At 35.6% G+C, this 17,358-nt stretch overlaps 1 protein-coding gene and 1 non-coding gene across 2 annotated transcripts; both read left to right on the top strand.

Moving 5' to 3' along the window:
* Positions 1–4,790: 4,790 nt before the first annotated feature.
* Positions 4,791–4,897, top strand: LOC145135287 (small nucleolar RNA R71). The gene has a single exon (XR_013719750.1). It is a non-coding gene; the product is annotated as a small nucleolar RNA R71 (small nucleolar RNA).
* Positions 4,898–13,074: 8,177 nt separating this feature from the next.
* LOC145128681 (Cobalamin biosynthesis CobW-like protein) lies at positions 13,075–15,618 on the top strand. The gene is made up of 9 exons (XM_079063497.1): positions 13,075–13,291; positions 13,646–13,863; positions 14,039–14,153; positions 14,413–14,502; positions 14,576–14,737; positions 14,837–14,956; positions 15,034–15,144; positions 15,282–15,363; positions 15,453–15,618. The coding sequence occupies exons 1-9, from the start codon at positions 13,130–13,132 to the stop codon at positions 15,515–15,517; spliced, it is 1,125 nt and encodes a 374-aa protein (XP_078919623.1). The 5' UTR covers positions 13,075–13,129; the 3' UTR covers positions 15,518–15,618.
* The last annotated feature ends 1,740 nt before the right edge of the window (positions 15,619–17,358 follow it).

The raw sequence follows: 17,358 nt of genomic DNA, 5'->3' as shown, positions 1-17,358 counted from the left end.
AAAAAAGGAAAAAAAAACATGACTTTTGTCAAATTTTAAGATAATTACTTGTTTTGTGAAAAACGAATTATTTGTAAAATTTGAATCATTTGCTATATGAGTTGAATTAGGTCAAATTTAGTAAAAGATAAAATGATATGATTATTTTATTAGTTTTAAAAGTTTGATCTAAATGTTTTAAGGAGTTACATATTTTGTCATAAAATTTTGGAGCTCAAAAGTTTTTTTAAAGTTGTGATCTTAAGGGTTTTTGAAACTTCCATAAGTTATGGATATGAAAGTTTTTTTTAAAAAAAAAATTTGATTCAAAGTTTTTATGGAGTTACAAAATTTGGTGTTAATGTTTTAAAGAATTCCATAACTTGTTCTTAAGTTATGGAACATGGAAAGTTTCATCATAAAACACCATTAATTTCATAAGTTATGGAATCCAAAGGTTTTCAAGAATTACAAAACTTGCCCTCAAGTTTTGGAATTTGAGAAAAGTTTTTTATGAAAAAAAGAATTGAATTCTAAAACTCTTGGGTTCATAACTTAAACAATTAATTAAATGGTTTTAATTTTGAGTTTAATAATTGGAATTATGATGTTTTGTTGAATAGTTCAAATTAACTCTTATGGACTTTATTAATAGTTAATTAAAGCGTTTAATTAAAAGAGTATTATTAATCCATAAATATATGGTTTGAGTTTAATTAAATTAAAAGTCTAGTTTAATTAATAGATTAAACCACCAAGTATTTTAAATGTCTAAAATACACCCTTATACTATTATAATATTAAAAGTTTAATATATTATATGTATAAGAGCAAGTCGTCTTACCATTAGTAGGCCTCATTCACGAAGCCGGTCTATAAGGGGGGTATAAAGTTACTGCCTATAAAATGGCAGTTTAATGGGTGTCCACTCTCACCCACCGCTTCCTTGACTGGTGGAGGGTCGTTAGCCGAACAGGTAGGACAAGGACCATAATTCTCCCTTCATTAAAAGTATTAATGATAAATACTAAGTAACTAAACTTTTTATAAATTCCCAATCTTAGTTACTTATGAAAATGTGAATAAGGTGCTAATCCATGAAATTACACTTTGCACTTTGTTTAAGCTGTTAGTGGAGCGTGTGTGGTTAACCGGCACACTAACCTGGACTTAACAAGGTAGGCAAAGGGTAACTTAATGTTTATCATAGTATCGTTGGAGCGTGTGTGGTTAACCGGCACATCGATTGAGGGGTAAATATTAAGGGTACCAAGTATATTTGCATGGTTACTTCACACCTTGTTTTGTGATCCTCGGCATCCCAGTCACAAAACCTGAAGGGCACACTTGATATTGAAACATGCCATTGAAAAGTTCAATGAATCTCAAAAGAATCTAGGAGTTTCAAAACCAATTAAAACCTAATAATACATTTCGTTTATCTTGGTGGAAATTGGTGAATCGTCACTCACCTACCTTCAAATATTTTATAGCTTGGATTACAGCATCCCTCTTCCAAGTTATAAAATAGTTTGTTGGGTCCTAGCCTTAATATATCATATTGGGTGTTATATTAAGGACTTAAATCAACTTTACGTGAATTTCTCCCATTGTTGATGTCTGGTTTAGACAACAATGATCTTCCCAAACCAAGCTTTCCTAATGAATATGACTTCCCGAGTTTGGCTCATGGAAGTCATACTTCTCTTCCTCCACCTCCTCCAATTATTCTCCCTAACCCACAAGTTCAAGGTCACTCAAGCCCTAATGGCAAGCAAGGTCTATGTGTGATCACATCTTAGAGATGAAGTCACATATTGACAAGCCGGGAGAGTTGGGTGTCAAAGTCTTGAGAAAGTTGGATGTTCAATCATTTTCTAAGTCACATAGTGAGTTCCTTTGGGACTACTATGAAACAGACTATGACATGAACCTTAATGATCATATCTATTTTCTTGGTGCTGCTGAATCAGCAATGATTTGGAACGATAGTAAAGCAAATTTGATTAGAAGATCAACTTCCCAAAAACTTTATGGACAGTGACAATGGTGACACTGAAAATCCAGAAAAAGCATTCTCTTCCCAATGGAAAGGGATTGGCCATAGTCAACCCGGTTGACCAAATGGTAAAGAGAAAGGCTAAGTCTGAGATAGTCCCATTACCAAAGGGTCCATATGTTTATTTTGCCAAAGGAAGGGGCGTTGATTGCAAAGCTGCCAAATTTACCTAAGGATGTTAAAGTCAATAAGTTTGACTCTACATCAGGTAGAGCCCATTATCTAACTCTGTTAAGTTCTATTCTGAGATCCTCATTACATGATGTGACTGGGTCACATGTTGATGTTTTAAGAATCAAAGAATAGAGAGAAATCTTAAAGGAAGTATATGTTGATTCTGATCGCGAAGGTGGATTTCGATCGCATCAGAATTTTGAGCAGTTGCTTAAGAAGTTATGATATATTGCTAAGGAATAGATAACAACAATTTTCCATGTGGATTGTAAGGATAAGTTTTTCCGCAAAGTTTTAAAATAAAAGAAAATTGTTTAATTTTATTTATTTGAAGTATCCTTACAATGGCATTTGTGGAAAATTGTTGCTTATATGATTCCACTGACAGCAATATTCGAAAATGGATTTGATTCTTTCATTTGTGGTAGTGTCTAAATTTACCAAATCAGGAAAGTTCCTCATCACCCAAGTTTCAATTGGACCGAAACTTGGAATCATGCAAGTTGAATAGTTTGATGAATGAGAACTTTCAAGCATTGGAAAATCAAGACTAATTACTTATTCACATGGATGTGTGAGTCAACTGAAGGACTAAAGGGATCGAGTACACATTCTTGTGCACTGGTCATGTCCACCACAAAGCTCGTTAAGACTATTTGATTTACTAAAGTTTAGTAAATATGGTTATACTTACAAGTTTAAGTATAATTCTGAAACATTGGAAAAGTCTCAATGTATGGCAGAACGAATGGGAAGAATCAAATTAGGCAGAAAGATAAAAGTTTCTCAAATCTGAAAAGATGGGAGAGTACTTTAGTATCATGTTTGTGATCATCTTAATGATTTAGAAATCATATCACAATTAGTCCTCTAAAGGTCATCTTAGTGCATTCTTATGTCTAATTCTTCAAGTTCACTTTCTTCATCAATGTTGAAAACCTCTTCTTGAGCACGATTCCCTTGAAAGCCATCTTCTATCCCAAAAATTTCCTTTTCATCACCAACCCTCAAGGTGAGCTTAGACTCCCGAATATCAACAAGAGCTCCAGCAGTGTTAAGTAACGGGCGACCAAGAATAATCGGTACATTGGGATCTTCTTTTATATCCAATACCACAAAGTCTATTGGAAAAATGAATTTCCCAATTTTTACTAAAATATCTTCCACAATGCCCCGGGGGTGTGTCACTGAACGGTTCGCCATGTGAATAGTCATCTTTGTAGTCTTCAACTTCTGAATATTTAATTTTTGATAAAACGAATAAGGCATCAAATTTATGCTAGGCCCAGAATCGGCTAAAGCATAAATCTTCATATTATTCCCAAACTCACATGGGAGAGTGAATCGTCCAGGATCCCCCATTTTCTTAGGTATTTCTCCCAACACAACTTTTGAGCTTTGCTCACTTAGAATCACCTTAGAATTCTCCTTTAATTGCTGACGAGTGTCTAACAAGTCTTGTAGGAACTTAGCATATTCTGGAATTTTTGCAAGCGAATCAATAAAAGGAGTATTGATAGGAATACCCTTTAATTGCTTGATAAACTCCAGATGTTCTCTCTCCAGTGGACTGAGATTAGCTCTAGACGGGAATGGCAAAGGCGGTTTATAAGTCGAGACGGTTTCTGGAATTTTCTGATCAGACCAAAGCCACGACGTGGACATATGATTCCCACGACGTGGTTTCTGTACTTCAGCTACATTTTTGTTCTTGAATTTTTGCTTCTTCGGGTTTGGATCGGGGTGCTGGGGCTCCATTTCCAAGGCCTCTAGGAACTCAGAAATCGCCTCTTCTTCAATATCTATGGCCATTACGTGAGATTGGGTTTTATTTTCAGGATTTTTTGGGAATATTTTCTCATTAACCAAAGTGGTAAGTTGACCAAGTTGTACTTCAATGTTATTAATGTAGGCTTGCTGATTCTTTATTAATGCTTGCTGTTCTATCATTATTGCGTGATGATTCTTCATTATATTTCTTTGTTCTTCCATTGCAGCGTCAGTAGCATCATGTCTTTTTTCTGAAGCTTCCATGAATTTCATCAACATGGTCTCTAATTCTGTTTTCTTCTCAGCTAGTGGTTGCTCTCTTTGGTAGAAGCCCCGGCCAGTTTGCCTAAATTTCTCTTCTTTTTGCTTCTTGTATTCTTTGTAAGGCAGCCACTCTTTCTTTGGTTTTCTCCAATCTTCATCATACTTGTCCCCACTTGAGTAGCATACTTGAGCTTTCTTGTTCCCATATTCATCCATATTGCAATCCTTTGTCAAGTGTGGGCCACTACATCTCTCGCAACCAACTCGAATTGCATGAATTGATTGGTCCATTTGAGTCAATCTCCTATCCATAGTGCTAAGCATTGCCATCACAACAGCCATCTCTTCAATTTGTGTACCTCCACTGCCTTTCATTCCATCGCGTCCTGGGTTGTGATACTCACGAGAGTGCTTTGAAAATTCTTCAACCAGCTCCTTGACCTGAATTGGGTTCTTCTTTGTTAGCGGTCCTTGTGAATCAAGGAGTTGTCTAGTCATGACATTCACCCCATCATAAAATATCGACATTTCTTGCTGAAGATTCAGGTCATGTTGAGGACAATTCCTTAACAACCCCTTGTAGCGCTCCCAGGCCTCGTATAATGACTCCCCCGGATTTTGCTCAAAGTTGGCAATTGCCTTCTTGAGTTTAGAGATTTTGGAGGGTGGACAAAACTGATCTAGAAATCTCTCGCGCAATTGGGCCCATGTGGTGATTGTACCAGGTGGGAGTGCCTTTAACCCGTCTTTTGCTGCTCCCTTGAAAGTGACTGGTAGCATCCTTAGCAAAGCTGTCTCCCTTGGGATATTGGGAGTATTAAAATAATCCGCAATATCGTTCACCTCGTCTAAGTGTTTGAAAGCATCCTCGTGATCCTTCCCGTAAAATGGGATATCCTTAAGTGCAGTAAGGATATTGTTGGGTTATGAGCATTCTAACACTCCTAAGTGTACATGCAACCCTAAATACATTGGATCTATGTTTTTTCTATTATACATACAATTATGAACATCCAAGGTATTATCCTAATCTAGCATACAAAATAATAAATATAACAAGATAGAATACATACCTCTTTGATGTAGAATGTCTTCATGAAGCTTGAGTGCCTAGTGCCCCAAATGTGACACCTTAAATGGTTCACACAACACCAAATACACTTGGAATAACTTGAGAGAAACTTGAACACTCCTTGAAATCGTCTAGCCCTCACACTCACATATTAGTGCACGATTTCTTGAGCCATGGGATTCTTTTATATGGTGGCTATTAGGGTTACACCATGTAACTCATAACTTTACCCATTCCTTATGCTCCATGGATTTTAACCTCCATGGAGTATCCATGGGTCACCCCATGGACTTAGTCCAACATAAGGAATCTTGGATCACAAGCCCACATATATAAGAATGAATGATTTACACAATCAACCCATATATTTAATTAGTCTCCTTTTGATCACTTAATTAATTCCAAATTAATTCTTGATCAATACTAATTAAATAAGCTTATTAATATATTAGAACTTATAATATATTAACCAACCTTAAGTGTTATTTCTCTCATTATAGTCTATCCAAATGCATGATGCCATGCAACCCAAATGGACCATGCCGGGTCGGGTCAAGTCTTACCAATTATAGTTATGGACTTAGACATTAATCCAACATATATGTCCCTTCAACTCGAATGTGGCATTGGCAGGAATCGTAGGATGTACTAAACCCGGCCCCACATCATCTCGAATGTGCTTCTTGTAGTCCCCCATGGCCATCTCATCAATGTTTGCCATCTCGTTCTCCAGCTCGTTCTCGGGTTCACTTGTTTGTAATTCAAATTCAGGCTAGGTATCGTACGTGGACTCGGCTTGGACGGGTATTTGATCTAAGTGTTCAAGCTTGCTCTTGTTCTTTGAAGATGAACTTGACTCCTCCGTTTTCTTCCCCGACTTCTTTGAGAACACTGATTTGAACTCTTGTAAAGGTGTCTTCTTTGGTGTTTGATCTTCTTTCACGATCTTATCCTTCTTTTTGTGAAGTGTAGACTCGGGATCTTCAAGTGGTGGTACCAAAGGTGTGTTATAACCTCTGGTCATGAACTCCTGAAATAAGCAAATAAAATAAAACGTAAAACTGAACTAAGAAAAAGGAAAAAGAAAAAAATTGTGAATCACAGGTGTCACGTCGTGGAAGGATACTCCACGTCGTGACTTCTGTAAAAAAAATTAAAACTATGCTTATAAAAATAACTTTTTTGTGGGTTTTACCCCAAAAAAAATCGATTAATCTAAAGCAAATAAATAAACAATAAACTAAGCCGTTCCCCGGCAACGACGCCAAAAACTTGATGTGCACGGAAGTACCCAGTAATTTTAATATTTATAACCTAACAAACTTAGACTAACTATGCACTTGTAGGCAGTGTACCTAGTCAGATTACAGTATAGCTTAGATAAGTCGGGTGTCGATCACAGGGAACGATGTTATTAATTAATCTATTTACTACTAAATTAATCTAATTATTAACAAGCTAAAAATGGGGTTTTTATCTGATTTTGCTTAACTCAAATTCAATCAATAATTAAAAGACACTCTTATCTAGTTCGAATCCACTTCGTCCTTACGGCTAGCTAATAATTATGGATTATTAAGTTGGATATTATTATATTAGTAATTTAGGTCTAAATTTATCAATAGTTAATTAATTCATGTAAAACTATGTATGATCACACACAATTAAACACAGAACCAATTATGTTTATGAATATGCTATGTAAGATTTATCATGCAAACACAATTATGGTCATAATCTATGTTCTCTAGCACAGCAAGGTTAATTACTTCAATTACTAACTAAGATTTTGGTCGATCCTAGCTCTAGCAATTCAATGTTCACTAAATTACTAGGTTATCAAGTTCATGCAGTTAATGGTCACTAAGCTACACATAACATGAGTTTAAGCAATTTAAGCAACAACATGAGCATGCTAGGTAACAATAAATCAAACACAAGCAATTCACCAACTAAATAAATCCATGTAAAGTTATGCTATTCATAAGTTTGAAGCTTCATCTAGCTAGATAAGAGTAGCTAGATTCAGCTGCTCATAGTAGCATCTAACATATAAACACAACTCAAATAAGAAAACATGTCTATAAGCATCAAACAAGTAAACGAATTATGAACTTTTACTCTTTTTGGTGTTGAAAACCCTTTTCCAAGACCTTGCTTCTGCTGTAAATCGCCTCCTAGAACCTCTTCCTTCCGCCCAAAAGTCTCCCAAAACGTAATGGAGAGGGGTTTATATATTTTCTGGAAAATCACGTTCCACGTCGTGGCAGGAAGCTCTACGACGTGACTTCAGGAATTATCCGTATTCACCAAGGATTCTTTCTTCGCGTACTTATCTTCTGAAAAGATCGATTCCACGTCGTGATTATCAAGTTCACGTCGTGGCCCCAGTATATTCTGTGAATTACTTCATCTTTTATGCTTCAAGCCTCCAATGTTCCATAAATTGTCACTTCTGGTCCCTTTATTCTAAAATGCTTTATTTTGTCTGCAAATAACATTTTATCCTTATAAGTACCATAATTCTATGCAAATAACCAAAATATTAAATAGAATGTAGATCAATATTGCCTAGAACTATGTATAAATATGGCAATATCAGGGTCCAAACCTCTATATAGGCTTATCTTAAGGCCCAACCACTTATTCCAGTCCCAATGATTGGCATTCTGATGGTCCAATAGCTAATAGTCCTCAAGGCCCAATTATGGCCCACTTATGGCCCAATTTTCCAAATTAGGCCCAATCCTCTCTAATGGGTCCTATCCTAAGGCCCAATGATTTCCTTAGTCCATAACATGTTCCCAATTGGGCCATTAAGGCCCAAATCCAATTTTAGGGTTTCTCACATAAAATATCGATTAGGGTTAAGTGTTCCTACTTAACCCATTAAGGACTTAATCCATTAAGTCCATTATTGCCTTAAGTTCATTTACCAATGATTATTAATAAATATTTTAATATCGTTAAATAATCTCGATGCGGTCCCGATAAGTCCCGAATTAGGGTTTCATGACATTAGGGTTTTCCAAACCCTAATTAGGGTTTTCCAAACCCTAATTAGGGTTTCCAACCCATCTTAACCCAATAGGCCCAAAGCCAAATCCTTAAGCCCATTAGGGTTTCAGCATCCAAACGAATCAAACACAATCATGCAAGCACACAGTCACCGACACGGCGGCCGGTGGCGGCAGGAGGCGGCAGCCACCACCGAGCCACCACCTCACGGTGGTGGTTAGGGTTTCTTTCCATTATTCCATTTTCGTTAAAATTTACAATGAAAAATTCCTAAAAGTAACACATATACTAACTAAGCTAAACATGCACACACATGTAACCACCTTGTGGTGGCCGGCGATGGCGATTGGTGGCAGCCACCACCTCATGGTGGTGGCAGTAGGATTTTCCTTCAAATTTCCGGCCAAACAAACATTCCAGCAGCCTCAAACCAACACCACAATCGAACATAAACACTATGAATCACTTCTGGCCGTGAACGGGTCCAGCCGTGAACGGGAACGAAGGGATGTTCACTGTGGGGAAAATGGTGGCAGTCCATCGACCACAGCAATGCAACAACCTCCGGCAGCAGCACGACGCTCATAACGTCCAACATCAAGAGGGACGACAGGGAAGAGAGAGGGGTGGCGGTACACGGTCATGATGACTGTCCTCGGTGTTCACAGCTTCGTCATCAATCGGACATCGACGGGGTGACGACGGTGAACGTGGGTCAAGGTAGCAACCCAAACGCGAACAGCAGCAACATCCTCGAACGGTTTCCCGATCTCTTCGTGCCTCTCCGTCTTCGCCGACGACGGAATAGGGTAGCTGCTCGGTGGTTCTTTGATGGTGGCGATGAGATGACGGCTGGGAGAGAGAGAGAGAGAGCTATAGGGTTTGTGGCTGAAGGATGAAGAGGAAGTGGGGGTGACGGTTGACCTCTCCTTTAGGGTTAGGGTTTGGCAATCCTTTAAATACCCGGTTCCATCAAGCTGTTTGCCATAATGACATAAACAGTCCCTCTCCATAAAATTCTTCCCAAATCAGCTCTCATATTTACCTATTACACCCTTGATCTCAGAATTCTTTTCACAATTAATCCAACTGTTACTAAACAACCCTTTAGCCTCCAAAATCTTTTCAAAATAAATCCCAAAATTACTTTTTGATCCCCGAATAATCCGATTTATAATAGTTGGCTTCTCAAAACCAACACCCCACTAAATAATATAGATTTAGGGTGACTATTCGTTCATCAATTTTATCTTTTTATTTATTAATTAAACAGGATGTTACAATCATCTTGTACTTCTTCACCTTCAAACCTAAAGTCAAAAACCCATCATCATCTTCGGATCCATTGGTTTTATTACTTGGACCAGGGAAGATGTTATGGCATGTGTTCTCTACTCCTTCACTGCATCTGTTCTTGGGTTGAGGTGGTTGTACTATCTCCCCTCCCCCCCGCTCCGAACACCTCATCATCATCTTGTACTTCTTCACCTTCAAACCTAAAGTCAAAAAACCCATCATCATCATCATCTTCGGATCCGTTGGTTTTATTACTTGGACCAGGGAAGATGTTATGACTCGTGTTCTCTACTCCTTCACTGATTTTGTTCTTGGGTTCACTTCATTTGTGTCCTCCCCCTGAAGCGAGCCCTCACTACCAAAAAATGGTATGGTTTCATGAAACACTATGTTACGAGTCACGTGCATCTTATCTACGAATGGATTGTAGCATCTATAGCTTTTTTTCTGGTCAGCATAGCCCGAGAAGATACACCTGATTGCTCCTGGTTCCAATTTTCTGATGTTTTGATGAATATAGGCGGTGCACCCAAAAATCTTTGGTTCAAGGCTATTCTTTACAGGAAGGTCTACTAGTTCATGTGCTTTTTGTAATGGAGTTTTGAATTCAATCACACTAGACGAGGTTCGATTCATGAGATATGTGGCGGAACGAACGGCTTCACCCCAAAATTTCCCGCGGCATATTCATGTCGAATAGTGATGCTCTTACAATATTAAGAATTTGCCTGTTTCGTCTTTCAGCTAGCACATTATGTTGTGGTGTCATAACGCATGAGGTTTGGTGTTGTATTGCATTTTCCCTACATAACCTTTCCATTTCGTTGTTGATGTATTCGCCACCATTGTCCGATTGTAGATTTTGGATCTCTTTTCTGTATACAGTTTTTATAGATTGACTCAACTCATTGAAGGGATAGTAAAACTCCTTTTTAATTTTAAGCAGAGACACCCAGTTCATTTGTGTACATTCATCAATAAAGGTTACAAAATACCATGAACCACTAAGAGTGACGATTCGAGTTGGACCCGAAACATCAGAATGAATTTTTGCAAAAGGAACTAATGTTTTATTACTACTAGGAACATATGAGATCTTCTTGTTTTTTGCTAACTCACATATTCCACATTTGAATTCACTATCTATTACATTAAAAAACAACTCAGGTTTAAGCTTCCTAATATAAGAAAATGAAAGATGTCCTAGGCAACGGTGCCATAACCATGCAACCGACTTATATGCTTGTGTTATTCCTGTATGATATGCTTGACCCTGATGATGTTCTTCAATATAGTACAACCTCTCGTGTCTAGTACCACAACCGAGAATCCGATTCGTCACCGTATCCTAAAACACACAGTTATTTGGCCAGAGAGTTACATATCAATTCAAAGCCTCAATAATTTGGCTAACAGATAGAAGATGAGATGATAGAGAGGGAACAACAAGAACTGAGTCTAGATCCATAGACTTTGATACTTTTACTGGGCCTTCACCAGTAACAGGTGCTTCACTTCCATTCGCTGCATGTATTTTTTTTATTTTGTTTTTTAATTTTGGAGTATAATTTTTCAATAGTTTTGAGGGATTATTTTTCATGTGATCGGAGGCACCAATATCTATTATCTAACTATCATCTTGAGGGGGATTCAAATGAAACATACCAGAGCTTGATGATGTGTGAGCAGCCATTGGAACAGGTTTTTCCTCGCTTACGGTTGAGGTAGCCACAACTGCTTGGTTGATTTTCTTTCTTGGCTTCTTTGTAAAATCCCACCATCTGGGTAATCAATAATTTCATAGCATTTTTGTTTGGAGTGCCCCTCTTCCCCACAGTGTGTACAAGTAAGCGAGTTCCCTTTTCCATTTGAGTTCTTCCATTTTTGTTTGGAGTGCCCCTCTTCCCCACAGTGCCAGTGTGGTGTGTTACCATACCAACCATTGTGCCAGGTAGACATAGTGACCATCACCACATAAGAAGCATTCTTCGGTGTGGGGTTACCACACCCACTGACCATTGTTGTGCCATATGAACATATTGCATGTTGCAGTGGTGCAATGATAGACCTTGATGGGAGCCCTTGGTACTCTTCAAATTTTTTGGCACACTTGATTTTTTTGATAAAATTTTGGTGTAATTTAATTTTCTAGTATTCTATCTATAAAATTTAGCATACGCCACTCCACCCACCCGCCTAAGGCGGTAAGAATCTATGACCTCTTAAAAAGGTAGGTGATATTGCACGACTTTTTTTTTATTCATCCACGGTTTTTAAAGTATATTGACTATTTTGCCCCTCATTTATACACTTTCCCCCTCTCTCAATCTTCTACCTAAATTAAAAATCACCCCAGAGTATCTCTTCTCTCCATAATCAACCATGAAGAAGGATCTCCCTATCGCTTCATGAGGCTGCAACAATCACCGCTCATGACCCTATCTTTGTGTTTGCAGATGCCGTCGTCGGCTACTCTAGGGCTAGCTGTTACACCTCCTTGGGTTTATTCGTCATCTCATCTCAGGCTACTTTATATCTATCTGCAATTAAACTAAGTTTTCTGTGGTATTTTATGTAAATTTCATGATTTTTTAATGTAATAGTGAATGTAGAGCAGTAGATATAGAGTTTTAAATGACAAATTTTGTGGATGTTTGAAGTTTACTGTTTAGAAATCAGCGCCCCTTCGTAATTTCCTGGAATGAGGTACAAACTTGATGTCTGATGCTTTGATTGTTTACATTTATGAAGATTAAGTTTGATTTTGGTTTTATATTTTTAGTGGATTTTGAGATTGAAACTGAAGTTAGAAGTAACACCTAAGTGAGAGAGGAATATGGGCAAAGGACAATGGTTTCAGCTAAAAACGGTCGTTAAGTTCATCTGTCACACATTGGGACCTGATACTTCCATGGCTCTTTATAGTATTTTTGATTTGATGCAATTTGCAACAGGTTCGAAGGCACGATGGTTCCAAGAAGAGGGAAAGCGGTGTTGCTCACATTTTGCACCTGTATTAATAGCTATCTTCCTTTTTGTGTACAGACGATCTAAAATGGGGAATTGGAACTGTATAGCTTATTACTAGAAGTGCATAAGGAAAAGAGCATATTTAGGTGGAAATGATGGTTGCAGGTGATGGGATTCTGTTGGAGATCATGGTTCAGAGGATCTCCAGCACATTGAGATGAGGAATGAGTTCATTTGGTGTAATTGTTTTATCAAAAATCACCGTTTGCCTTTGAATAAATTAATTGCATTCTAAAGATAGATGATGAAGGGCATAACTGTCAATTTACTTTAAAAATCCGTGGATGTTATAAAAAGATGTTGTGGAAAGTGAGGCATACTGATATTGTTAGCAAGGTTGGGTGCTTACGATCAAAAATTCAAAACTAGAGGGTAAGAATTGAATATTGAACGTCAAAAAGGTTTAAAACCTCGAAAGGAAAAAAGGGTTTTCCACTGTGAGGAATAATCGCAGGACCAACAGGAAAATGGAGGAAGAAGACGAAGATCCACCACTTGCCGTAGAGATCAACGAAACCCTAGACCATCAATCGTTCAATCAGTCTCTACAAAAGCACGAAAACATAGATGAACTTCCACCAGTTGGTGTGACTGTCATCACCGGCTATCTCGGCGCCGGCAAATCCACTGTATTATCCCTAATTCGACCTTATCCATTTCCTTAATTATTTTAGCACCGTTGTTATACACTGTCACCGTGTAAAGCTCACTATATAGTGTTTTGTTCATTCTAAATCGAGTCCGTTTGGTCTGGCATGCATATTCAATAGTCCCGCGTTATGCAATTGCAAACTGTACCCTAATTATTATACTAAAAAGTATATTCAGAGTTTTTTCTGGGAAGTCGAAACTTAATAGCGACAGTGTTGAATCAAATGGAATGATTTTCGAAGCACTTTCTTAACTCTTTGACCATTATAACTTTTATGCCATTTGAGAATCCTTTCAAAAAAACTTATTGAGGACTGTTGATTTTATTTCAGCTGGTTAATAATATATTAAATGGACAACATGGAAAGAGGATAGCTGTAATATTGAATGAGTTTGGTGAGGAGATTGGAGTTGAGAGAGCTATGATCAATGAAGGTGAAGGAGGTGCACTTGTTGAAGAATGGGTTGAGCTTGCAAATGGCTGCATTTGTTGCACTGTGAAACACAGTCTGGTTCAAGCACTGGAACAACTTGTTCAGAGGAAGGAAAGGTAATGCCTTTTAAAGTAATTTCCATGATTCCTTTGGGAATCTTGGTTTCTTTTTAAATTGCATATGCAGTAATCAATATATCATGCAAGTTCATATAGCAAAAAGATTTTAAATAGTTCAAGACTAACTCTAATATCTTTAAAATCATGTTATGTTTGCTTTTTGTGTATCTAGACTGGATCATATATTATTAGAGACCACTGGGTTGGCAAACCCTGCTCCTCTTGCATCTATTCTTTGGCTGGATGATCAACTAGAAGCAGCAGTCAAGCTTGACTCCATTATCACTGTAAGTTTCTTGTTTGAATGTAAAATTAATGTTTTTAATTTTGACTTCATATTAGAAATTTAAAAGATAAAATTAGCTTATGATTCACAACAACCCTTTGTTTAGAAACATGGGAAGTATTCTTGATGTTAAATGGCATCGATTAATCTCTAACTGAAATGATTATAAAAAGGGATACGTTTGTTATGGTGTTTGGATTCATCATTCATGAAATAATAAAACTAAAATCTTTAAATTACTAAACTTTATTCATGGACAGGTTGTAGATGCCAAAAATCTCCGTTTTCAGCTTAAAAAGCATCAAGATTCTTCCACATTTCCTGAAGCCTTCTTACAAATAGCATTTGCAGTAAGTTGTATATTCTTATTATTAGTTTTTTAATAATTTCATATGCTCATTTTTCATTTATCATTTCTTGTAGGATGTTGTAATTCTTAACAAGGTTGATCTGGTTTCTCCAGATGTTCTAGAAGAGTTAGAGAAAGAGATACATAGCATTAATTCACTTGCTGATATAGTTCATTCTGTGAGGTGTCAAGTAGATATATCCATAGTATTAGATTGCAAAGCATATGATGCTTCGGTTAGTAATTTAGCGTCCCTTTTTATTATAAAAAACATTTTTATTCTCAATCATTATACCAATTTGACATTTTTACCCCCAAAATCTATTGCATTACAGCATGCTGCACACCTGGAACAATTACTAGAAGAAAATAAATCACTAACTACAAAAGATCTTCATGATAGTGGCGTGAGGACTATGTGTATTTGTGATTCACACCAGCTTGATCTTGATAAGGTATCACTTTGTAACCTCAAAATATGTAATTGTTTAAAATTTTTTATTATTTTTATTATAGATTTTGTATTGTGTAGGTGCGTTTATGGCTTGAGGAGATTCTATGGGATAAGAAATATGACATGGATGTTTATCGATGCAAAGGTGTTTTGAATGTTGTAAACTCTGATGAACTTCACATAGTACAGGTAATCTTTTGTACAAATTTTGGGGTTAAATACAAGAAATAGCAATGTACTTTCATAAATGAAAGTACATTGCTATTTCATGCTATTTAAACCTTAACTTGTAAACGAAAGTATAGTGCTATTTCTTTAATTTGCAGGCTGTGAAGGAGATTTATGAAATAGTTCCCACACGAAAATGGAAAAGCCAAGAAAATAAAACGAATAAAATCGTGTTCATAGGTAAAACCTAAAATCACTACTCTTCTAATTAGGGTTTATACTATTATGTGATTGCCCTTGATTTTTCTTTTTGTTTGTTTTTTTTGTAGGGAGGTCACTAAATGAGGATATTCTTATTGAATCTCTTAGAGGTTGTGCTTCGACTGTGTGTTAATTGTTGTACTATTATAAAATTTTATAACTGTTATTTAATTTAATTTGTATTTTTTAAGGAGGTGGTGCGATTTTAAGACTATAAAAGGTTTAAATTTTATATAGCTTTCTTTCAATTTTTTTTTTTGTGGGGGTCTTTGAAATTTGTTTTTGCAACAAAAAAAAAGGCATTATGTACGTGTTTGGCAACAAGTATCTTTTTGTTTCAATTTCAAGCGTTTACAAAAATGTTTTTTTATGTAAAACTTAGACATTTTAAAAAGGGAAAAGGATACACTGTAGCTCTTCAAATGAAACAATTACATAAGAAGAATAAAAATAAAAAATAAAATCTTATAATAACAGTAATTAAGTTGGATAGTCATGGAAAATAAATTGAGCATTATACATTGGCATATGTACTTAATTATAGCAATATCATCCTAATAAAAAACTATAATTAGCCACACCGACACATATACGTGTCAGTAACTTTCAAAGTATAATGTTATAATCAACACAAACACACATAAGACATATTTGTGTAATTTAGTTATTTTAGGTGAAATTGAATTAGGAAATGGTAATATAATTTAAATTGAAAATATAATTCGTTAAACATCGTTAGAATATTACAAAAGAATGTCAAAGTATACTACTATGATGAGGTCTACATTTTAATGCACAACCAAACACATAGATAATGCTATAATCAACACGAACAGACACATAAACACATTTATGTTAAATTTAGTCATTTTTGGTCAAAAATAGTTAGTACATGGTCAAATAGAATCTTTTATTAAAAGCATCTTTCCCATATATATTAAGAAAAAAAGTATAATGATATAATTGGCCATATATTCAAAGTAGAATGCCTTAAACAACATTATAATATTATGAAAAAAAAAGATAAATGTGAATAGAGACAAATTTAAAACTAATAAGAGCATCATACTTTGGCATATATACTTAATTATAGGTATATCATCCCAATAAAAATCAAATGTCAAAGTATATTATTATAATCGGCTCTGCATTTTAAAGCACAACCAGACACAGACACATAGATACTATTATAATCAGCACAAACAAACACATAAACACATTTATATCATATTTTTAGCTGATAATTTCTCATAAAAATTTTCAATTTGGATTTATTTGAAACGTAAATAATAATATATAAGTTTTTCTAAACATAAAAATAATATAAAGATTTTTCCATATTTCTATATATATAACTAGTTGTATTTTTCTAATTACATCCATAGAATATGCTTACTTGCAAATCCTAGACTTATTATTAATAAACATTACATCATCCCATCAATCGACGACCAATGTTAAACAATGAGTATCATCTTTTGTAGATCAAAACGGTTCAACAACTTCACTCACTTGATTATTTATTTACTAAATCCAGTATTATTAACTTTTTGAGTTTTAAAAATAATATATTTGTTAAATCTTGAATCAGTCAATAAATTATCTAATTTCTTGAATTTCATACATACTTTTTCTTTGGAATGACATAAGGTTACGACATAAAGTTAAAAGAATTATGCCGCAAATTTTGTGACAAAAAAGGTATATAGGAATACACATTATGTGTAATAAATGAGGCTTTTGCATGTATATGGCATATTTATGTTGTGTGTACGTGAGTTTAATTTCTATAAAACGTGGAATCATATGTATATATCGTTTTCATGTTGTTATTCCACAATATAATCACTTAACCACCATAACCCTACGTTAAAAACATTTTATGCTATTTTGGGATGTTTGGGGTTGCTTATTAAAAACAAGTTATGTTTTTTTTTAATGATTTATTAACTTACGCAAATATATACAAATTGT

Source organism: Lactuca virosa, chromosome 8, assembly GCF_052849685.1.
Source record: "Lactuca virosa cultivar CGN04683 chromosome 8, Lactuca_virosa_CGN04683_v6, whole genome shotgun sequence".
NCBI classification, from domain to species: domain Eukaryota; kingdom Viridiplantae; phylum Streptophyta; class Magnoliopsida; order Asterales; family Asteraceae; genus Lactuca; species Lactuca virosa.
Note: the sequence above shows the minus strand (reverse complement) of the source record. Positions and strands in the feature narration are given on the sequence as shown.